Genomic DNA, 24,970 nt, shown 5'->3' with positions numbered 1-24,970 from the left:
TTTCTTTTTTTTCTCTCTTCCTGATGATCTGCTGATTTCACTGCTAAAGTTGATTCTTTGGCAGTGCTGCTCCCTGGTTTTAAATGGGAACACTTAGGAGTGACCTGAGACAACTTTTGGATGATTGTGGATCCAGTGGGGAAGCGGGGGGGGGGTCTTGAAGATTCCAATTCCCTCTGGAAGCATATGAAGTCACTGGCATATCCATCTTCCCATCAAACAGTTTCATTTTCTAAGCATGCCGGGATTTTATTTTTCACTTTTTGATCTTATTGTTTTATTTTGCTCTTTGCTTTAAAAGTTAATCAGTGGTTGAATGCTGATTTATTTCAACCCCTTGCTGGACTCTAATTGCTTTTTCCCTTTTTTTCTCTTTGATATATGTTGTTTTGGATAATCTTCATCCCTTCCATATGGAAAGCATGGTAACGTTCGGGGTGGTGGTGAAGAGACATTAGACTCTCACCACTGGATTCTGTATTTTTTGATTTTGCAAAATACCTGGAGATTATTTCTATTGAATTTTTCTTATAATTTTGGATTGAAAGATAGAGGAAAATATATTTTTGGTGTTGTTCTTTATTCCCTGATTAAGTTTCACAGATTAAAATGGCTGAATAGTGTCTGAAAAATGATGTCCACTTTGGACGTAAAGATACCAGGGCATTTCACCCAACCCTTGTCGCAGGCTTTATCAAGAATCTGCAACTTTCAGCTGAAACTGCAGACAGGAAACAAACTTCTCCAATGTCTTAACTGCTGCTTGTGATAAGGACGTTGCTTGTCATTCTTTGATATGATGAATGCAGCTCATATTGAAGGCCAAACATCTAAAGCCAGTTATAAATGTACTTCACAGCACTTATCCAAACAGAGCCATTTGGATCTGAATTGTGTTCTGGATTCTAACCCCTGTTACTCCCAGCCACTCTATCAGGGAAATGCTGGGATATGTAGCCAAGAAATCTGGATGTCCACAAGATGAGGCACATGAGTCTAAATCAGAAAAAGCCATACCGAAGTTTATAGGAATGGGCAGACCCTGCTATCATGTTAGAAGTATCTGTTATACAGATAGTTCTCGACTTAACAACAGTTCATTTAATGACTGCTCAACATTACAACGGTGCTGAAAAAAGTGACTTACGACTGTTTTTCACACTTATGACCATTGCAGCATCCACATGGTCATTAATTAAAATTCAGACATTTGGCAACTGACTCATATTTATGACGGTCGCAGTTTCCCCAGGGTCATGTGATCACCTTTTGTGTTCTCCTGACAAGCAAAGTCAATGGGGGAAGCCAGATTCACTTAACAACCATGTTACTAACTTAATAACTGCAGTGATTCACTTATCAACTGTGGCAAGAATGGTTGTAAAATGGGGCAAAATTCACTTAACAAACATTTCACTTAGCAACAGAAATTTTGGGCTCAATTGTGGTCGTGCATTGAGGACTACCTGTATTTTCATCCTCAGTCTTTGATTTCCATATTATCTGTCCAAATATGATTCCAGGGGAAACAATGGAATTTGGTGCAACAAGAGTTACTAGGGAGGCAAATGACAAAAAAGGGGCCTCTTCTCTTGATCTTGGTTAGCATCTATGTCACCTGAAAGCAGCCAGTTAGCACAGGGGATATGATAGGAAGGACAGCTGCCATACGGGTGAGCGGCCGCTAATAGATTCTTCACATCACTTTTCATTGGGAGATGCCTACTGTTAGTCATAATAGTTACATCATTATTTGCTAATTACGATTGCAAATAGTGAAGCTGATTCTGAAAAGAATCAAAGTTAATCCTGAAGGATCAATGGTGGACCAACAAAGCCTCTTTCTTTTCATACAGTCTGTCACACACTATACTAAGCAATGAAAACCCATTATTTTTTATTTAGCTTATATTGGATGAAAAAGCACTGGAAACTTACATTTTTTGGGGGGGGGGGAGATATTTGTTTTGCTTCCTTTCTCTCTACATGGCAGTAAATCTTTGTAAAGTTTCACTTCAGAGGCTCAGAGAAATATTGGAGGTGCTACCAAAGTGCTGTGATTCTTTTCCTTCTTTAGATGCTAGCCACATATATTATTTCACTGTTTCCATATATATATTATTTCACCAGCTTTGCTGCCTTGGGCCTGCTCCTCTTCAGTCTTTGAGTGGGCCTTTGAAGTCTCGAGCGCATAGCAAGTTGAATACCAAAGCTATTTTCCATGAAGACAGTCCCTTTTCAGCTCCTGGTAATTCCAAATATAAATTGTTTTTCTCCCATTCTTTGGTACACAGATTCAAGATCGAGGATATGTCTGAGCAATTGGTTCAAAGACATGGCCAGTTATTGCTTGCTGATTAACTAGTTATTCTGAATATCTAGGGAGATTCCCAGTCATCCAGATCATAGTTATCCCAAAGGTGCTTTTTCACAAGGCAACTGGACTTTCTTGTTTTTCTTTGAAGATGTTTCACTTTTCATCCAAGAAGCAGAGCCAAAGAAGCATCTTGGATGAGAAGCGAAATGTCTTCAAAGAAAAATAAGAAAGTCCAGTTGCTTTGTGAAAAAAACACCTTTAGGATAGTTATTCTGAACTGTTACATTAGCCAGTTCCTGATTTAAAAAGCAATGATAAGCAACCATATTATTTTCCACAAAATATTATCTTGAGCTTCTCAGGGAGTGTATCTCTATTTTAATCTGGCGTGTCCCAGAGTCATCAGGAGCTGGGAATAATAATAATTAAAAAAAAACCCGATGTCAGTGGTTGAATAGTCTGACCTCATTATCGGGAAAATAGCAAATCGATTGGTAATTGATTCAAATGAAATGTGAATTGGGGATTTCTGCCAAACTGCATCCATCAGTTCTGTTCAATCCCAGCCTATAGCCGTCCTTGTTAAAGGCACAAGGACCAAACTCCTGTTGATAAAATAGGCTGGAGACTTTAAAAAAAAAAAAAACCCTTTTAATATGGGTGACAAACCTGTCAAATAGTCCAGAAACAAAAGCAGCAAAACACAATCCAAATGGAGGAAATAGTCCACATGAAACACGATGCAAACAGAAAAGCAGTCACCGGCAAGACAAACAGAACATGATCCCATGAAGTACTTTGCAAACGGTTGCCTTCAGCAACCAGCACCGCCCACACCTCCCCTTTTTATACAGCAGTCCCAGGACGTTGCCTCTCAGTGCCTTCTCCTTTTTCCCTGGAATTGTCGTATTGACTGCTGCTGATCGGCATCTCCATCAGGTGTGAGTCCTCCAAGTCTGACTCATTCTCCCTACACAGCTGAGCTTCATCAGGAACACGACTGGAGGGCCCAGGCTCTTCATCAAACCTTGAGTCTTGTAATTCATCAGAGCCTCCCTCTGACCCTGATGGCCCTTCAAATGCCTCCTCCACCTCCTCCTCAGATTCCTCAGACTCAGCTGTTGGGAACACCGGCTGGCACGGAATCACGACAAGTTCTTTGATTTTTGTTTTTTATTCAGTTCTTAAGTTCTCACGAATCATGAAGAATTTCATTTTATGGCTGAGCCAGTTTTCTTGGGAGAGGCAACAGGCCCAGATTACGCAGATCTGTATGGTGTACTTTAGGTGTGCAACAGAAGTGTGGCAAACTTGAAGGTTTTCATTGGAGAATACTTTCTTGTAAGTAGGATAGCTACATGTATACTATATTCTGGAATATTGACCCAGTCACCGGTTTCTTCCTATTCCTCTTCTCCCTAACCCCTCTCTACAATTCCTATATTTCTTAGAAGGTGTATTTGCATAGCACAATATTCTCTGCGATCTTTGCTGTAGCAAAGGATGCCTCCTCTCCAGAACTGGGGAGAAGATGCCCATAATTTCATGTAGATACTTGCAATTCCAATGATGAATGGCTGGCCTAGCAATGTTTCCAAGCCACTTTTATCTTCCTCTCTTTTAGATAGATAAGATAATCTTTATTGTCATTCTTTACTGTAGGCACACATTAAAAACGAAATTCTGTTGCTTGCTCTCAAAAGTATACACATAACACATATAAACATGCTATATACAATGTATGTATATACCTACACCCTTACATATAAATACATATAAATGTTAATCACTGTCTGGCTTGAATATATAGCAGAAGGAGGAAACTTGAGAGTTCACAAGATTAATACCGTATGGAACAAAACTGTGGCCGAATCTGGAAATTTAGAATTTTAGAAAAGCTTTCTTTAGAACAGTAACAACACAAAGAAGTCATAAAAATGGCATCTTCATAAATAGAGTGTTTTTCCTGTTTATATGGACAATGTGTCTCAAATGATCTGGGGTGGGTGGGCAATGAGAAGGGCGGTAACATAATTTGTATTCAGTTTGTTGGTGGTACATGTGTCACTTCAGAAATGAAATCTTTCACATTCCATGTCTTCTTGTTTATATTCTACAATACAAATTGACTGGAGGTGATTAGTGAAATAATAATGTGACATTTCAGGGCGACACTACTGGAAAAGGTTGCTTGGGGTTGAATGTGAGGAACTTTCAGATCTGTAGAGCAGAAGAGCTTTTAGTCTTTATTTGCTCCAGTGTTTCTCAATCTCAGCAACATTTAAGATGTGTGGACTTCAACTCCCAGAATTCCCTAGCCAATAGGGCTGGCTGGGGAATTCTGAGTGTTGAAGTCCATGCATCTTAAAGTTGCCAAGGTTGAGAAATACTGCTTTACTCTTTCCTGCTGGAAATTGTGCAAACAACACAATACTGTAGCCCTAATCCAGTGATGGCGAACCTATGGCACGCGTGCCAGAGGTGGCACTCAGAGCCCTCTCTTTGGGCACTTCTCTGAACTGCTGGTGGTGGGCTACGGAGCCCCAGAATGCACCAGTCAAGGGGCTGGCAGGCTATGGCTGCTGATGGACACTGTTGGCCCCCATGCGCTCACTGACCTCTGTGTGCGGGGGCCGATGGTGTCAGGCAGCAGCTGCCCCGGCCTCTGCCTTGCCTTGCCCTGAGATAATGGCACCCCCACCCTGCCTCGCCTCACCCTGCAGGATGAGCCTCCTATGCACCACTCCACCTACCAGAGACCCCCTGGATCTCCCTCAATCCTGCCCGGCCCCCAAAGGCATCCCTCCCCACGAGCAACATCAAGGTGACCATGCCCACCTTGGCCACACCCACCCAATCTGCCATGACCACCACAGCCATGCCCACCCAGTGGGCCATGCCCACCTGGCACTCTGCAATAAATAAGTGGGTTTGGGGTTGCAGTTTGGGCACTTGGTCTCTAAAAGGTTTGCCATCACTGCCCTAATCTATGTTTTTTTTTTCCCCTGGGAATTCAGCAATCAATGTATGTCTCTTCTCTGGATCCCTGTTCAATTTAGCTTGTAATTTCTAGCTGGATTGGTATTAGATACAGTTTAGGTTACATGAAAAACAGATGAGGGAGGCAAGATACTTTTTGTTTAAGGGGAGCAAATTAAAAATCTTACCCTGGAATCCCCAGAGATGGGCAATTATAGGTCAGCCTTTCATATTCTATCAATGCACCCAAGGCTATAAAGACTATTATTTACATTAACAAAGTGGACTATTGAGGTGGGCAATTTAGAAATAGGAAAATGACTAATGATCTAAAATTGAAAACAAATAATAGATGAATAAACATAACTTAGTAACAGTGTTCCATATGCCTCGGTGCTGACCTCATGACCCACAAAGTGTCTTCGGATAATACTGGCTCCCCTGGATAGGAAATGGAGATAAGCATAGCCCCCTAGAGTGAGACACAACTAGACAGGGGAAATTGTTACCTTTACCTTTACATTATTAGCTGTACAACTGCAAAGACTTGGCTGTTTGGACAGTAGCAGTGTGTGTGTGTGTGTGTGTATTGAAGACAAATCTCCTGACAGTATTCCTATAGTTTGGAAGGGATGCAGGATAAATGCTCTGCAGACTGTGCTCTGAAAATTATGAGTATTGTTCTTGCTGTTGTGAGCCACCCACAGTTCTACTCTATTATGGGGCGCATCTTGATATTTTATGTGTTTGTTTTTTGTTTTGGGCTTTTCAAGCAATACAACCAATAAAAGAGACACTGTCATTTTCATGTATCAGTCACTACAATTTGTAGTCTAGAAACAGTCCTGGAGAGAGGCAACTGAAAGGTGTGGATAAATCCTGAAACAGCAAATCACACCCATCTCTAAATATCCAGATTTGACCTCTCTGACTTCTCCCTCCAAACTTGTTGGAACATTCATTGCTAATCAACCAGGTCAGTTCAGGATGTTTCTGAAGCAGTTGTCATGTGTCCTATTGCTTTCCTAATATATTTTCAGAGCACTTGTATAGATGTTTGTTCATAAGTAAGCCATATTCAGTGCAGGAAAATCAGATCTGCTGCTTTTGTTGAGTTCTGAAAATCCGGAACATTAATATTGGGATATATATATATTTAATAGTTACCCACTAAGATGGGGAGAAGAAAGAGAAGGAGGAGGAAGAAGTCAATATGCATGGGATATAAATACAAACCCACAGTATAGGGAAATTAATTTAAAATGAACAAATCTAAGATTTTGTAAAAGCTGGTTTTCTTCGTTCCTGAAAGCTACCTATGTATATTATGTATTTTTAGGTATAAATTACAAGTGGGAATAACAGCGTAAATTAAAAGAAAAAAAATGCAGATACGAGTTTCCTTCTTGTCTGTTTGCTGAAGTACACACTGCAAATTCCTGTGTGTAATCTTTTCATTTTGAATTTATTCTGTTGCTCCCTCTGGTGACTTGTACATGAAGATTTAGGACACTCTCTCTTTTATTAATTTTATAGCTTGAAAATCCCAAAGCAAAGAACAAAGCCAGTGGTGGGATTCAGCCGGTTCGCACCACTTCGGCAAGAACCGGTAGCTAATTTTTTGTTGCCCAGACCCAGAATGGTCTTCCGGAAGTGGCATCCATACAAAGAACTGGTTGTTCATATATTTGAATACCACCACTGAATAAAGCTCATAAAAATTAAGACAGAACACCTTTAAACAGCAACAAAACATATCAACCCCATACCAGCCCAAATTCAAAAAGTGCAAAAATAAAAATACAAAAATCAAAGAGAGAAGCAACCTAAAGCTAAGGAGAAATTTCCTGACAGTTAGAACAATTGATTGGTGGAAGCTGTGAATGCTCCAATACTGGAAGTTTTTAAGAAGAGATTGGACAACCATTTGTTTGAAATGGTACAAGGTTTCCTGCCTGAGCAGGGGGTTGGACTAGAAGACCTCCACAGTACTTTCCAACTTTATTATGGATCATCGCACAGTCAGCCAGATGTTCAGACTGGATTTGGCATTTTGTCTACCTATCGAGTCCTTACCCAGGACCTGGGATAGGCAGATGTGGGTGTTTGATGGTATTACAGATATCGTCGCAGGATGGAAGCAGTTCCTAGTAAGGCCGACTTTTGCAATTGACTAATAGCGAATTTGTCAGTGCCAATGGTGTTCAAGTGGTGCTCCAGTTGTTTTGGGATTGCACCCAAGGAGCCTATGACTATCGGTACTATCCTTGCTTGCTTTTGCCACAGTCTTTCTATTTCTATTTGTAGGTCTTTGTATTTTGTTATCTTCTCCAGTTCTTTCTTGTCTATTCTGCTGTCTCCAGGCACTGCCACATCCACTATCCAGACTTTTTTGTCTTTCTTATCGACAAAGTTTTTGCTTACAGGCAAATGATATTTTTTGCAGATCTTCCAATGCACCATTGTTGCTACTTTGTCATGCCGCTGCTTGTAATCAGATGATGATTATTATTATTATTACTAATCATCGCATTGTCAGCCAGATGTTCAGACTAGATTTGGCATTTTTGTCTACCTATCAAGTCCTTACCAAGGACCTGGGATAGGCAGATGTGGATGTTTGATGGTATTATAGATATCGTCGCAGGATGGAAGCAGTTCCTAGTAAAGCCGCCTTTTGTAATTAACTAATGGCAAATTTGTCAATGCCAGTGGTGTTCAAGTGGTGCTCCAGTTGTTTTGGGATTGCACTCAAGGCCCCTATTACTATTGGTACTACCCTTGCTTGCCTTTGCCACAGTCTTTCTATTTCTATTTGTAGGCCTTTGTATTTTGTTATTTTGTTGTTGTTTTTATTTTTATTTAAATACAGCAAATAATTATATCTTCTTTAAAAAAGTACTTCTCAATTTTTAAAATAGTGAATTAAAATTTGACTTATGAGAATACATTGACTATTCTTTTCATTCTCACATTTTGCACAAGATGAAGTTAAAGTGAATGCCTTGGAATGAAATTGCAGGAGGATTTGGGACAAAATTCAGCAATATGAATTTTCATTAATATGAAGGCAACTTTTCTAACTTTTTTTTAAGGGAGAGGGGAATCAGAAAATAATCTTGTCCCAAATTGTCTCTGCCATGGTCAACAATTGCACTCTACAACATATAATCCACAATGTATAGCTCTAAGCACACACATTATCTCTGTAAGAACCCAATAGAGGATCTGACAGTGAGAATAATCAACCAATGGAACAGATTGCCTTCAGAAGTTGAGGGATCTTCATCACTGGAAGCTTTCAAGAAGAGATTGGATATGGTGTAGGGTCTCCTGTTTGGGTGGAGGGTTGGACTAGATGACCTACAGGGTCCCTTCCAACTCTGTTATTCCATTGTAAGTTTTTTTTAAATCAAGGCTCAATAAAAAAGAGAGAAAACATCTCTCAAACTTATGTGAACCTTGACCTTACCTATGTGGTTTTATACAATATGGCTACGGTTTAAATAAGCACTGAAGTTATGGGCCCCCACACAATATATTCATCTATACGTCTGAACCTTGTGGTTGCACACTGTGACCAAAGCCCAATTGTTGGTTGAAGTTCTAAATAAACTTTATTTGTCATCTATGCCATTGAGCCCAATGTTCAGAATTACTTCTTAAGAATGTGCTGGTGCATGTTTTAGAGTACACATTTTATAGGATTATTTCCACATGCTCTCTTCCTAAAAACTACCTTTATATGCATTTTCCTGTCAAATACGTATTTTATTTTTTCCCAACTATTGCCCTGAATGTGAAGTCAATAACTATTTTTAGCTTTTTAAGAAAAGCAGCGGATCCATGCTTTGTCCACTGGAGGGAGCCATTGTATAACTCAAAATGAAACAAGCAAGCAATTTACTAGGATAAAAAAGCATTCGTAATAGCTGGTTTTGCAAGGCTTGCTCTGCTGCCTCAGGAGCTATCCCTGGCTAGCTTTACATGTGTGTGCATTCATAGCCACTTTGCTTCCCTTGGGATCCAGGCAAAAACGGTCTATCTCCATGTATAACTTTGTATGGTTGAACTGAACTCAAAGGAAATTTACTGTTTTATTCAAAAATACTGGTGAGAAAGCAGCTGGGCTCTGAAGAGCAGCCAAGAACTTTCCTAGCAAATGTTTGCCCAGACTGAAAAATAGCAGGTCCTAGAACAGGTGCCAGAGGTGTTTGAATTCTTCTGGATTTTTGACATTTGCTGAGAAGAGTCTGTCCAATTATTATTGCTGCAAACTGAGCCAAAATGGGTACACTTCTCAATTACAAGCATAGAAATGAATATGCATTGGTTATTTTTGCAGTCGTGGAAGTGGAATGCATATGATACAGTGAGATAGGCTGATTCAAAAGTGTTTCCAAATAGCTATTAGCTTTTCATCACTGATTTCTTTACCCTATTTTTCCCCCAGAAAGGAGGGACCAACCTGGTGTGCTCCTGGGATTCTGTGTTATGATTGCCATGAAACTTTGTGGCAGAAGAAGTGAAATAATTAATGGGCAGTATCAGAGCCCCGAGAGCTTGATGGCTAAGAAAAAGTTGGTCACCAATTTCCCCAATCAACGTTATTCTGTGTTTCTCTGTCTCTGTCTGTCTCTGTCTCTGTCTCTGTCTCTCTGTCTCTGTCTCTGTCTCTGTCTCTCTCTCTCTCTCTCTCTCTGTGTGTGTGTGTCTGAGTCTGTGTCTGTCTCTCTGTGTCTTTGTCTCTCTGTTTCTGTCTCTCTGTCTCTGTCTCTGTCTCTGTCTGTCTATCTGTCTGTCTCTGTCTCTCCCTCTGTCTCTGTCTGTCTCTGTCTGTCTGTCTCTCTCTCTTTGTGTCTGTCTGTCTGTCTGTCTCTGTCTGTCTGTCTGTCTGTCTCTCTCTCTCTCATATTTATATAGCCACTCAACTCACACCCAATGACTCCAGGTAAAATACAGCATTAAATATCCACAGTTAAAAACCCACTATTTAAGCCTTCACTCCACCCTGCGGTGGCAAAAACATTCCACTTGACAGACAATCCACTTGATAGGCTCCAAGTGGGGTCCCCAAGACCACTGATAAAACCATGTCTTGAGGAAAAGCAACAAGCGGGCAGGGCAATGTTATCTCTGGGATAATGATGTTCCAAATGGACGGAGCCACCACAGAGAAGGCCTTTTTTCTAGGTCCCACCAGATGTACTTCCTCAATAGTTAGGACCTGCAACATGCCTTTCTTTCCTCCCCTGAAGGGCTGAGCAGATATAATTGGCAGTAGGCAGTCCTTCAAATAGCCTAGCCCCAAGCCATGTAGATTCCTTATCACTGAATAGTTGTATTAAGTCTTTGTATTCTGCTGGCACACACTGTGCTCTAGCTGCTTGTCTGCTGTTAGGATAATTGCTGACAACACTTTCGATTTCTTAACCACAGGCTTCTGGCAAGCAGCCAGTGTTTCCTTCAGCTTTTGCTGATTGATTGCTCTATTCCTCATTCGCTACCTATTGTTATTCCAATCTACTGAGGGGGTTCTGTTTCTTTAGTCACACTAATCCTAAAATCATATTTTCAGTCACCCCAGCAGCTACAATAAAACAAATGATTTCAATATGATTTCCAGTCTTTACAGCCACTGGTTCAGTGAGACAAATTTTAGGTTCTCCCCCCATAAGGGACCCATCTAGCTGCTCAAACCCCATGGGTGGTCTCAACTTCCTGAGCTGCAGTCCCACTTTTTCTACTGTTTGCAAGCTCACCAAACACTTTGTGCATCCTGAGTCCAGAGGAGCTGTGATGGTCTCCCTTACTCCCGAGGAATGCCACAAACAGTTCTATCCTGATAGTCATCAGGGAAAGAGACCTCCATGAATTGTTGGGTGACTTTTGTTTTTTCTTTGGACTTAGATACTAGCTTTGTTGTACTAGACTTGTTTGGAACTCGAAGTGCTGACATCAGTTGTTGTGCAGCGCAATTCGCAGCTTGATGACCTCTTTCCCACACCTGAAACACCCTCCCCTACCTGGAGGGGGCCTCTCCCTTCTAGTCCCTGGAACACTTCCGTTGCTCCCTTGGCCAACTGGAAGCCACACAGTTGCACAATGAAGTTGGTTATCTTGACTAGTATGATGTCGGTAATCTATCAAATCTAATTCCATGTTGGTAGCCAACTGGTACCAATCTCTGAGGAGATTGGGCACCCCTCTGGGTAGGCAATTGTAATACAAGTCTTTGTTTAATCCATCTTGAAAGTGCTAGACCAACATGTGTTTAGGCCACCATCGTACCTGAGCCACCAGGCTACAAAATTCTCTAATGTATTCCGCAACCGTTCGTTTCCCTTGCCTGATTGTCCGGATTTTCGCATCTGCCTTTCTTGTCTCAGTGGGATCTTCAAACGGATTCTGTAGCTCTTGCATGAAGGGATCCACATCATGGAGCTCTGGGGCCACTTCATCAAATAAGGACACCAACCACTCCATGGCATCCCCTTCCAGGTTCATGGAAATAGCATTCACACGCAAGCTGTCATCGGGATGTCTGCCTCCATATCTTTTTAAGTAATTCCACACCTGGGTCAGAAAGTAACCCAACTTCTCCAGTTGGCTTTCAAACATGACTTTTAAAGAAGGAGGCTGTTGATCCTCCTGTACCAGTATATATCCAGGTGAAAGGGCAGCTCCCAGGACTGCTGCTTGAGTTTCTCTCCTATTGGCTGCCCAATGGCCAGGTGGTGTCCCAAAATTTGTTGGGCTAGCAGCTGCTGGGTTACAGTCGCACAGCCACCTCTGCTCTGCATCCCCTGACACTCCAGACCAGCCCGAAGTTCCTATTGGTCAGGAGGGTGGAGAAGGTGTAGCAAGCAGGTGAGTGGGACTCATCATCGACCACTTCAGTGGGATAGCTCCTGGAATTTATAATCCTCTGAACTTCTCTTGCAATTGCTCCACAGAAAGGTTGCGAGCTGGCACAGGAAGCTTCTACTCCATCGTCTCTCCCTATTCTGCTGCCCTCTTGGTTGCCTTTGTTGGCCAAGCTTCTGATAAAGTCAGCAGAAATTCAGTTTCTGCTGCCTTCCTGAGACTACTCACCCATGTAGTTCTTGGTGCCGGACAAGGATCTTCTGTGGGTCTTGCTCCTCCAGCAGTGAATGGTGACTCTATCGATCCAGCTGTCTGCTTCAGACAAGCCCCTGTCGATGAGTCTGTCACTCCCATCTGGGTCACAATCAATGACCGCAGGATGGGAGCTTCTCTCTGTTGTACTCCTCCATCTGTCTTCTTGTCCATTACAGATCTCACAATGTCCCAGCACTCCTGGGAGGAAAACCCAGGTAGCCTGCTAGAGAGAGTTAATTTAATGTCAATATCCAGCTTGAGGATCCAAATAAAAGATCAGGTTCATTCTGTTTCCAAAATTCTTACTGTTTATTGAATAGATGGCATGGTACTGTCAAAGTAAAATTAACTGTGAGGTTCCCAGACACCAGCTCATAAAATTAAATAATAATCTCTCTGGCCAAACCCCCACCCTCTCATGTAGTCTCTGTAAACAATTTCACTTTGTTATGGGAACCATCTGCTTCTCCTCCACACCTGCTGCAGTATCCTTGGAAATGTTTTCAGGGTCTCACAGTCTTCAGAGGAATCATAGAGGTTTCATTTCTCTATCCAAACACTTCTAAAGCAATACCTCCCCACCCCAACTCTAACGGCAAGTCAAAATGAAGAGGAACGTAGCTGCCAAAGTTTCACTCTTGACACTTAGTACTTATTTTATTTTTTCAGGTATTCAATGTGTTTGATGAAAATGGGAATGATTGCTTTAACTTCACCTACTACTCTATTTTAACTCATTTTTCCCCCTGATAATGCTTGCTTTTTTAATGTGGCTATTGACATACCCACAAGCCTGTCCATCCCCCTTCTTCAGCAAATGTTTCCTTCAGGCCAGATGATCCAGGGCTTCTCTTCACTGTCTTTCTTTCATGGCAGGATCCCCAAAGGTGCTGCCTGGCCTTCCAAGTCTGGGATCTTGTTCTAGATCCAACATGGCTTCCGATGACATGGCAGACAGCACTAACAAGACCAGTTCCAGGTAAGCCTGAAGCTTCTTTGTGGAGGGCTTGGCCTGAATAAAAGGATAGAAAACTTTTATCATATATAAGTGAAGAGTACTAGCCAAAGATACAGTCAAGACCTTATGGAACTTTCTGTGATAGAATGTAGTGAGGAGATGGATCCCCATGGGGAAGGGCTGCAATCCAGGGGAATAAGAGACACTGAGTCCAGATATTTGGTGTGAGAGAAAGAGGGTGAAGACAGCCCCTCCCTAATACTATCAAAGTAGATGGTAGATGCAGATAGTAGAGTGCTTAGTCTGGGCAATATTGATGTCAGACCCAAAACTCAAGAAAGATGCATCATTCTTCCAAGCTGAGTTTATACACGCTTATAAACAGAATCTTGTCAGACAAAGCATTCTAATATATGCTTTTACCATATACTCTGAGAACTATTAGGGAGGACCTGTCTTTACCCTCTTTCTCTCATTCCAAATATTGGACTGAATTGTCTCTTATTCCCATGGAATGCACCCCTCCCTCCCTGGGATCTGCCTCCTCACTACATTCCATCACTTCTTCTTTGACAAGCACATCTTGCAACCTATTGTAAGGATACAGTTGAGAGAAATAGCTTGTATAAGACCTCCAATGTGGTGCAGTGGTTGAGGTGTTGGCGTAGGACTGGGAAGAATCTGATTCAAGTCCAGTCTCAGTCATGGAAGCTTACTTAGCAACTTTGGGAAAGTCATTCCTTCCAGATGAAATAACTTCTGAGTGTTCTTATTGTGGAGATAAATTGAAGGAAAGAGCATTAAATACACTGAAATAATAATAATAAAAAACCCAAGGATTAATCATTCCCTGAATTCAGCCTCTCACCATCATCTCCCCTTTAGCATTTCAGAAGTGCTGCACCTCTGTCAGATTGATGCTGAGACCATTCTTGGCAACTTGGGATTCACAGAGGAATTAGCACAGGCTGCCACTTGGATCCCTGATCGGTTCTTCTCTGTTCCATCCCAAGCTGAGGGCATCAATTTCCCTCTCTTTCTAAGAGCCCAGATCCAGCGGATTGAGATGGAGGATCCTTGCCTGATGTTAGTAAGTAAGTGTCTCTTTCATGGTTGGAGGTTCTTAAAGTGGGCTCCCAAAAGATGAGAAGAACCTCTTTTTTTGGCAGCAACAGGCCATTGTTCAATGGCAGAATATCAACTTTGCATGAAAAGGGTCTTGAGTTTGATCTCTCTCATCTCTGGAAATGACCAACAGGTAGTAGGTTAACACTTCAGGAACAAGGTGGGGAATCTATGGTTGATCAGATATTGAGAAAGTGCTACTCCCAATAACCCCAATCAGCACAGCCTATATAGCATGTGAAGCTGGAAGTAGTGGTTCAGCAATATGTGGAAGATCATGTGTTTCCCACTTTGAGTAAAACAATAAGCATGCATAGGGTTTAACACTAATTTTAAAATGATTATCCCCAGATGTATCTCTGTGCCTCCCAGTCTGCTCCTATATCTATTTATATGGTATAGCTCTATTGTAATCTGCTTTATTACAATAGAAATGACAATGTAGTGGGCTGTTGACAGGAAGAAAGAAGTAAAAACCTTGTTGAAGATACTGGCATGTGTGGAATTGTAATGGGTGGATGGCGGGAAGTGCCTCAGTATTTGTCTAACACCATGCAACTGTTTATTTAGTTACATATTTTTTATTAAATGTATACACTGCCCATCGTGCCATCTAGAGCAACAGATTGCAGACTACAGATTGCAACGAGATTGCAGATTATATTTAATAAAGTAGAAAGGAGAAGCAATTTGGGAGGATGTGGAGACTCACAAAACCTTGGGGAGGAAGCCCCATCCTTACTTAGACTCCATGGCTGTATAATTTTGGATGGTACCTCCCAAGGCCTCCCAAATTCATCCCCAAGCCATAGTCTTTAATATGAAAGGTAAGAAGAAGGAAATGTGCAATTTTAATCATACAAACTGTTGAGTCCTTGGCGAAAAGCAGATGCGAGAAGCAGTTGCAGTTCTCAGGTTTTCTTTTATTCTGTGTTCAGCTTACAGGTGAAGGCTTCAGCAACGCCCAAAACCTCCCAGCCTCTTATATAGGCAATTCCCGGGTCAATGTGTTACTTTTCCCGCGCCAGCACCCGCGCATGCGCACAGGCGCTGGCGACAGCCTGTCTGGTCCCGGGCAGCTTGCACTTGCCCGGGACTGCCTGCAAATGCCCCGAGCCAGTTTGCAAGGCTCGGGACATAACACAAACTGTAATTAATTTTAAGATAAGATCAGCCTTGAACTTGGTGGATATAACTAAGTTATAGGAGAATGACATCTTGTGATACTCCTCAAAAGATATATAAGCAGTTAGTAGAAACGCATTTAGCTTTAACTACCAGTAGTTTGAGTTACCTGAAATATCATTTCAACAGGGCGGAGCACCAGATTTAACCTTATATGGGCTCAGCAGCTAAGCAGGATTAAGCCCAGCTAGAACTTGGATGGGCGATCACCAAGAAATACATGAGCTGTAAATTAGACTGGGAAATTGAGAACATTCTGGAAGGAAGGCAACCACACCTTCCATATTGCTGCCAGGAAAACTGCATGGATATATCATGTATTTACCAGAAATCAAACGTTATCAAATGTTAGTCTAGAATATTAGGTTGGCCATTCTGGGTGCATTATATATATATATATATATATATATATATATATATATATATATATATATATATATATAGGTCTTTGGTTGTTCGGGTTTTCTCCCGCGTAAAATTGGAAGTGTCTTGGCGACGTTTCGACGAAGTCCCATTCGTCATCTTCAGGCTGGTGTTTTCAGCTTCGTGCTTCGAGCAGCAATGTGTGGTCTTAGCTGTTTCTTTCTTTTAACTGCCAGTGGGGGTATGAACTGATTGGGTGGGAGCTTGGCTGTGTTCTGATTGGGTGGAGGTGTGTTCTGATTGGTTAGGGGCTTGGCTGTGCTCTGATTGGCTGGGGGGTTGGCTGTGCTCTGATTGGCTGGGGGAGTGTTCTGTTTGGTTGTGCTCAGGTTAGTCTGAGTTGCAGAGGGGTTTAAGATTTTGGGCTGCCTTGCTATTTTTTGGCTTCGCGTTCGTGGTCGTGCCTCCTCTTCATGGAGGGTGTCAGTTTGCTTCATGTTTGGATTGGAGGGGTTTAAAGTGGCTAATGATGCAGCTGTGGTCTGGCTTCTGGTTTGTGGTCGTGCCTCATCATCGGTGTGGCTTTGGGTTTGTTTTTTGCGTGGATGTGTGGTGGTGACATCCTGTGTGGTTTTTGTGAGTGTGGGTCTGGTATCATTTTTTGTGTTAGGGAGTCGTTTGTCAATAAGGGCGGGTTTCCAAATGGCTGGTAGGCGGGAGGTATCATCTCGCTTGTTCATGCTGTGTGGGCGTTTTTCTATCTCGATGGCTTCTCTGATTATTCTGTTATTAAAATGTTCACTTTTGGCAATGGTTCTGGTATTTTTAAAGTCAATTTCATGTCCTGTGGCTTTAAGATGTGTTTGGGGGGGTTATATTTGTTTTGGATAGCTGTCAAGGCTTCTTTGATAGGCACTTGGGTGAAGAGGGATATGACATCGAAGCTCACTAGTAGGTCGCTGGGCTGTGAGTTTTGTTTCTTTATGATCTCTGTAAATTGGAATGCGTTTTTTACGTGTGAGGTGATGGATTCTGCATAGGGCTGTAGTTGTTTGGCGAGAAATTTGGCTAGGTTTTGTAGAGGTGAGCCTATGGAGCTGACTATAGGTCTAAGTGGGGTTCCTTCTTTGTGTATCTTGGGGAGACCATAGAGTTTGGGGCATCTGGATGATTTCTCCCAACCTCTACATGGAACACTTTGAAACCCAAGCTCTAGAAAAATCGGATCACAAACCCAAACTCTGGCTCAGATACGTAGACGACACCTTCATAATCTGGCCACATGGGAAAGAAAAACTGGACAACTTCCTCACACACCTCAACAGCCTACACCCCAAAATACAGTTCACCATGGAAACAGAAGCTAACAACCAACTTCCCTTCCTGGATGTCTTAGTCTACAAGAAATCCAATGGCTCCCTAGGACACACCATCTACCAGAAGAAAACACACACAAACCGCTATCTGCACGCTCTCTCACACCACCACCCAGCACAGATCAACTCTGTAGCCAAGACACTCATCTCCAGAACAAAACGCTTAGCTGACGAACAACACCTAAAACCCGAACTACACACTCTCACCAATGTACTAACATCCAATGGATTCCATAGAAATAAGATTACAAACCTAATCCAAAAAGAAACCCCCACTAAAATCCAAGACAAAGAACAAGAAAACGGCAAAGCCCTCCTCCCATACATAAAAGGCACCACAGACAGAATCAGTAAGATCCTCCATAAACACAACATCAAAACAGCATTCTGCACAAACAGAAAAATATCCACCATCCTTAGAAACCCCAAAGATAAAATTGAATTAGAAAATCAAGGAGTATACGAAATCCCATGCACCACTTGTCCCACCACATACATCGGACAAACCAACAGAAGAATAAGTGCACGCATTGAAGAACATAAGAACTCAGTCAAAAAAGAGGAACCAACATCTTCCCTGGTCCAACACCTTAAAGCCACAGGACATGAAATTGACTTTAAAAATACCAGAACCATTGCCAAAAGTGAACATTTTAATAACAGAATAATCAGAGAAGCCATCGAGATAGAAAAACGCCCACACAGCATGAACAAGCGAGATGATACCTCCCGCCTACCAGCCATTTGGAAACCCGCCCTTATTGACAAACGACTCCCTAACACAAAAAATGATACCAGACCCACACTCACAAAAACCACACAGGATGTCACCACCACACATCCACGCAAAAAACAAACCCAAAGCCACACCGATGATGAGGCACGACCACAAACCAGAAGCCAGACCACAGCTGCATCATTAGCCACTTTAAACCCCTCCAATCCATACATGAAGCAAACTGACACCCTCCATGAAGAGGAGGCACGACCACGAACGCGAAGCCAAAAAATAGCAAGGCAGCCCAAAATCTTAAACCCCTCTGCAACTCAGACTAACCTGAGTACAACCAAACAGAACACTCCCCCAGCCAATCAGAGCACAGCCAACCCCCCAGCCAATCAGAACACAGCCAACCCCCCAGCCAATCAGAGCACAGCCAAGCCCCTAACCAATCAGAACACACCTCCACCCAATCAGAACACAGCCAAGCTCCCACCCAATCAGCTCATACCCCCACTGGCAGTTAAAAGGAAGAAACAGCTAAGACCACACATTGCTGCTCGAAGCACGAAGCTGAAAACACCAGCCTGAAGATGACGAATGGGACTTCGTCGAAACGTCGCCAAGACACTTCCAATTTTGCGCGGGAGAAAACCCGAACAACCAAAGACTACATACAAACACCCGCGAAAACCTCAGAAATATATATATATATATATATATATATATATATATATATATATATATATGTAGGTCTTTGGTTGTTCGGGTTTTCTCCCGCGTAAAATTGGAAGTGTCTTGGCGACGTTTCGACGAAGTCCCATTCGTCATCTTCAGGCTGGTGTTTTCAGCTTCGTGCTTTGAGCAGCAATGTGTGGTCTTAGCTGTTTCTTCCTTTTAACTGCCAGTGGGGGTATGAACTGATTGGGTGGGAGCTTGGCTGTGTTCTGATTGGGTGGAGGTGTGTTCTGAATGGTTAGGGGCTTGGCTGAAACCAGCCTGACCAAAATCAACCCCGACGACGCTAACAGAATCAGACTCGAAATCACCAACATCCTCTGCACCAGCAAGCCACCCAAAAGCAACTTACCCAAAGAGGAACAGACAGCACTACGTAACCTGAAAGAAGACACCAGCATAATAATCCTACCAGCAGACAAGGGCAACGCCACGGTGGTTATGAACACATCTGACTACCAAACCAAATTAACCAACCTACTCCAAGACTCCACATACAAACCCCTAAATACAGATCCCACCACCTACCTGGAAAAAAACCACCAGATCCAAAATAAAAGCCTCCCCCATTAGTGAGGATATCCAGCAAAGAATCATTCCCAGAGAGAAATCATCCAGATGCCCCAAACTCTATGATCTCCCCAAGATACACAAAGAAGGAACCCCACTCAGACCTATAGTCAGCTCCATAGGCTCACCTCTACAAAACCTAGCCAAATTTCTCGCCAAACAACTACAGCCCTACGCAGAATCCATCACCTCACACATAAAAAACTCATTCCAGTTTATAGATATCATAAAGAAACAAAACTTACAGCCCAGCGATCTACTCGTGAGCTTCGATGTCATATCCCTCTTCACCCAAGTGCCTATCAAAGAGGCCTTGACAGCTATCCAAAACAAATATAACCCCCCCAAACACATCTTAGATCTGACCAACCACTGCCTATCCAACACATACTTCATCTATAATGGACAAAAATACAAACAAACAGAAGGAGCACCCATGGGATCACCCCTCTCACCTGTCATTGCCAACCTCTACATGGAACACTTTGAAACCCAAGCTCTAGAAAAATCGGATCACAAACCCAAACTCTGGCTCAGATACGTAGACGACACCTTCATAATCTGGCCACATGGGAAAGAAAAACTGGACAACTTCCTCACACACCTCAACAGCCTACACCCCAAAATACAGTTCACCATGGAAACAGAAGCTAACCACCAACGTCCCTTCCTGGATGTCTTAGTCTACAAGAAATCCAATGGCTCCCTAGGACACACCATCTACCAGAAGAAAACACACACAAACCGCTATCTGCACGCTCTCTCACACCACCACCCAGCACAGATCAACTCTGTAGCCAAGACACTCATCTCCAGAACAAAACGCTTAGCTGATGAACAACACCTAAAAACCGAACTACACACTCTCACTAATGTACTTACATCCAATAGATTCCAAAGAAATAAGATTACCAAACTAATCCAAAAAGAAACCCCCACTAAAATCCAAGACAGAGAACAAGAAAACAGCAAAGCCCTCCTCCCTTACATAAAAGACACCACAGGCAAAATCAGCAAGATCCTCCACAAACACAACATTAAGACAGCATTCTGCCCAAACAGAAAAATATCCACCATCCTAAGAAACCCCAAAGATAAAATTGAATTAGAAAATCAAGGAGTATATGAAATCCCATGCACCACTTGTTCCACCACATACATCGGACAAACCAACAGAAGAATAAGTGCACGCATTGAAGAACATAAGAACTCAGTCAAAAAAGAGTAACCAACATCTTCCCTGGTCCAACACCTTAAAGCCACAGGACATGAAATTGACTTTAAAAATACCAGAACCATTGCCAAAAGTGAACATTTTAATCACAGAATAATCAGAGAAGCCATCGAGATAGAAAAACGCCCACACAGCATGAACAAGCGAGATGATACCTCCCGCCTACCAGCCATTTGGAAACCCGCCCTTATTGACAAACGACTCCCTAATACAAAAAATGATACCAGACCCACACTCACAAAAAACACACAGGATGTCACCACCACACATCCACGCAAAAAGCAAACCCAAAGCCACACCGATGATGAGGCACGACCACAAACCAGAAGCCAGACCACAGCTGCATCATTAGCCACTTTAAACCCCTCCAATTCATACATGAAGCAAACTGACACCCCCATGAAGATGAGGCACGACCACGAACGCGAAGCCAAAAAATAGCAAGGCAGCCCAAAATCTCAAACCCCTCTGCAACTCAGACTAACCTGAGTACAACCAAACAGAACACTCCCCCAGCCAATCAGAGCACAGCCAAGCCCCTAACCATTCAGAACACACCTCCACCCAATCAGAACACAGCCAAGCTCCCACCCAATCAGTTCATACCCCACTGGCAGTTAAAAGGAAGAAACAGCTAAGACCACACATTGCTGCTCAAAGCACGAAGCTGAAAACACCAGCCTGAAGATGACGAATGGGACTTCGTCGAAACGTCGCCAAGACACTTCCAATTTTATGCGGGAGAAAACCTGAACAATCAAAGACCTACATATATATATATATATATATATATATATATATATATATATATATATTGCTAACAAAGAATAAAGAGAGAATGGTATAGCTATTTCGAGTTCCTTTAACTCTCTTCAGCCAAACTTACTCTTCTGAGATTCGAACCTGGGCTATCTGCATGTTAGGCAGTTGTTATAACCTCTAAGCCACAGGCTCTCCTCACTTTGTCAGCTGTATCAGGAGAGAGACAGGGGGAGGAGATTTTTACCTTGAATGAACACCCTGTCAGCCCAAATATATATATATTTGTGTAAGTGACTAGATCCCTGTTTGTGCACGCACCAAACAGGCAGCTCCCATAGTATAAGTATACATATATGTATGTATATATATTTGACACACATGCTATGGGAACTGCCTGTTTGGTGCATGCACAAACAGGGATCTAGTCACTGTTACACAAAAAAATGTTTTTTGTTTTTTAAACACATTTATATGGCTGCCCAACTCACAAACAGGAGACTAGCTAACCTATGCAAAACCCAGCATTTGCAAGGAATCCATGAATGGAACAGAGATGGGAATCAGGTGTTGCTTCTGTATGTTAATTTGCCCAAAGCATCCAAGGTGGACACAGTGTTAAATTAAATTAGCGTTGTTTAAATAAAAGTCAAACATTCAAATACTTGTCATCATACCAGTATGTTTACTCTCAATTGGTAATGTGCACTGCAGAGTCTTGCCTGCCGATATGTGAAATATGAAAGATCAAGAAGCAGTTAGTATTTTTCCAATCTGAATTTTTTTTTCTCTGACGCATCTCACTGCTCCTTTTTCAGGTCGGTTCAGAGATGTTCAAACTCTGGGTGCAACAGCTGATGATTGCTTCTGCCTCTATTCATATATAACTAAGACCTCAGTGCAGGAGATCCCACCTGGCCGCTTGTTCTGGGCCTTTCCAGAAGTCCCGAATTCCTGGAATAATCCTTCCCAGCCAGAGTCTTCATCTCCTCTGCTTGCCCTGCAAAAAGCTATGCAATTGTGCACCCCATCCTGGAAAGAATGGCCCCCGAGAGCATTCGGTGTGCAGTCCCCTGTGAATTGCCTGGAACAGAAAATGTGGGACGTGACACACAAGGCTCACAAAGGTCGATTTTCGTTTAACATGGAGGATCTGGAAGATGAAACTCAAGCAGTGCCTACGAGAACCTCAGTTTGTCACAGTAGAATGGGCAGAAGAGTAGCTTCTTCACAGTCTGCCTTCGTAGAGACACCACTGGTGATTTCTCCCTGCAGCCACTGTGAAACTCCATATTATTCTTGGAAAAATGCAGAAATATCCTTGCCAGGATGGCTTTCTTTCCACTTCGGTGGGACAAGAAAGAAGTTGGTCAATGTTGCCCCTCAAGGGTTATGCCATTTTGGACATCATTCTTCCCCAGAGGCTACCTCTCTAGATGAAACCAGTGAAGAATCTGATGAAGAGTAACCCGTTGAGAGGAGAAGAGACCTGTATGGGTCTATTAATAGAACTGACATAGAGTTATAATTTAGTGTGTGCACAAAAACCAGGAATCCAACTTTTCCAATATGATCTTTGTTGTGTAGTGTTTCTACCAGGGTGCTGATGCCCGGTCTTACCCCTTAGTGACTCAAGCTCTTTGGTTCTTCAGCTCTTTTCTTTCTAACAGCATAATCCCACCTTCATCCGCCAGTGTTGTGTAGTGGGAACAATGAGGCATTGAAGACACAGGAGTGAAAGTAACTGCTTGTTTATTCAATCCACAACAGAAGCGGCTCTAGCAGCCACTTGATTTATATTTATACGGACTGCCACTAGGCAGCAGCCAATGAGTTTAAAGCGAACATTCCCACCTAAAACACAGGCTTGCAATATATACAGACAGACAGTTAAGGATTTCAATTGAACCACTTAGTTAACCGTTTTTATAACAGACCTTATGAAATTGGTTTAATACATAACAATCTTAATCATGTTCTCTGTGGTCAAATTCCATGTATTTAAGCTCTAGCACCATACTGGTGCTCTGAAGATTAATAGTAGAGGCCTACTTTAAACAGATAATGCGAAGCTGACTTAATTGTTGGTAAAGTTGCTTGAGGTCATTTATTATTATTTGTATTATTAGGTTCAATAACTTTTGGAGATCTGAATTCAGCACAAATCTTTGCTGGAGGATGTGCACCTGAAGATAAGCAAAATATTACTAATCACGTTGCGGAATGTCCCACTCAAAAAAAAAAATGCAAGTATTTATACTAGTGACTTGGATGCAAAACATGGGTTTAGTCCAGCAACATGTGAATGCTAAAAGTCTTTTCCTTTATCATCTCCGAAGTAAAAGCTGGAGTAATTAAGAATACATGAATACAAAAAAAGCCTCATTTCTATCTGAACTACATCTTGGAGAGAGAGCAAGAGACTAACAATAGGCTAGATGAGAAACAAGTGCGAGAACAACTGTGGAAATGCTTCCCTTTATCCATCTAGTTCCGGGGTAGGCAACCTTGGCTCTTTTATGACTTGTGGACTTCAACTCCCAGAATTCCTGAGTCAGCATGGCTGACTCAGGAATTCTGGGTATTGAAGTCCCCTGATCTAGTTCAAATAGCTTATAGTACAAAGAGATATAATCTCCAACAGAAATAAGGGTCCTGCAGATTATGCAACATTTTGAATAGTGATAATTTTATTAAATGGTCCAATAGCCCAAAATCATTTGTTCTGGAGTGATTTGGGGGTCAGATTCTTTCCCAGGCATGCTTTCCATAATTCTTCATATTGGATGAAATATTGGATCTCCTGCACATAAATACTATTCTCTACAGCTGAGCTATGCTCCTATTAGTATTTTTTTTTAATGGAGGCTTCTGCATCTCTATCCAAGGATCTAGAAAGCCATTGCCAAAATTAACATTTGTAGACACTTGGGAAAACTTTCAGAACCTTCTGAAATCACAGAGCTATAGCTCAATGACAAATTACCACAAAATGGAGGGTCAATTTCCAACTGATCTTTCTTAACAGGAAAGAAATATATATAAGGCATTTGAAAGGAAAAAATATGTGTACCAAAGTTATTTCTAAAAAAGAGAAAGAGCTCCCTCCTTCCATTTGGTTTAAATCATAGAAATTCACAATTGGTTGCATTAACGTCAGGCTATTTTCCCAAACGGTGTGAATTGGTAACCGTACTTCTGTAATGAAAAGACTTGAATTGTGGTTTTGTTCCAGAATAGCACCCTTTATTTCAACATTCCTTAACAATGAAAGAGTAATGAAGTTAGGATTCCCACCTTTGCCTGAGCAGCAATCCTGAGATGCCGCCAAAAAGCACCATTTCACAGAACTGTTATATTTGCAGTTCACACGTCTGTACAATGCAGCATAATGTTGTAAAATAAAATTAAAAACGTCATCAATTTTACACAGAAATCATTGCAATTTTTGAAAAAAAAAATAAACCAGAGACTATTGCCTAATTAGGCCTAATTACAATGGGATTAAGGAGCTTTGAGATAC

At 42.0% G+C, this 24,970-nt stretch overlaps 1 protein-coding gene across 6 annotated transcripts in view; it reads left to right on the top strand.

Annotated features, from left to right (window-relative positions):
* The window catches only part of TESPA1 (thymocyte expressed, positive selection associated 1), a 69,608-nt gene extending 44,733 nt beyond the window's left edge, over nt 1–24,875 (top strand). For 4 of the 6 annotated variants that reach the window (XM_039344726.1, XM_039344723.1, XM_039344725.1 and 1 more), the window contains 3 exons: nt 13,295–13,397; nt 14,262–14,470; nt 22,266–24,875. In XM_039344726.1, coding sequence (XP_039200660.1) covers nt 13,351–13,397; nt 14,262–14,470; nt 22,266–22,915 — 906 coding nt within the window. In that variant the 5' untranslated portion in view covers nt 13,295–13,350 and the 3' untranslated portion in view covers nt 22,916–24,875. Of the gene's footprint in view, nt 1–9,749; nt 9,877–13,294; nt 13,398–14,261; nt 14,471–22,265 lie in introns of all 6 variants that reach the window. The other 2 variants (XM_039344727.1, XM_039344724.1) reach the window with 1 other exon arrangement.
* The last annotated feature ends 95 nt before the right edge of the window (nt 24,876–24,970 follow it).

This window comes from Crotalus tigris, unplaced genomic scaffold, assembly GCF_016545835.1.
Source record: "Crotalus tigris isolate CLP2741 ecotype Arizona unplaced genomic scaffold, ASM1654583v1 scf7180000017937.1871474, whole genome shotgun sequence".
Lineage (NCBI taxonomy): Eukaryota > Metazoa > Chordata > Lepidosauria > Squamata > Viperidae > Crotalus > Crotalus tigris.
Note: the sequence above shows the minus strand (reverse complement) of the source record. Positions and strands in the feature narration are given on the sequence as shown.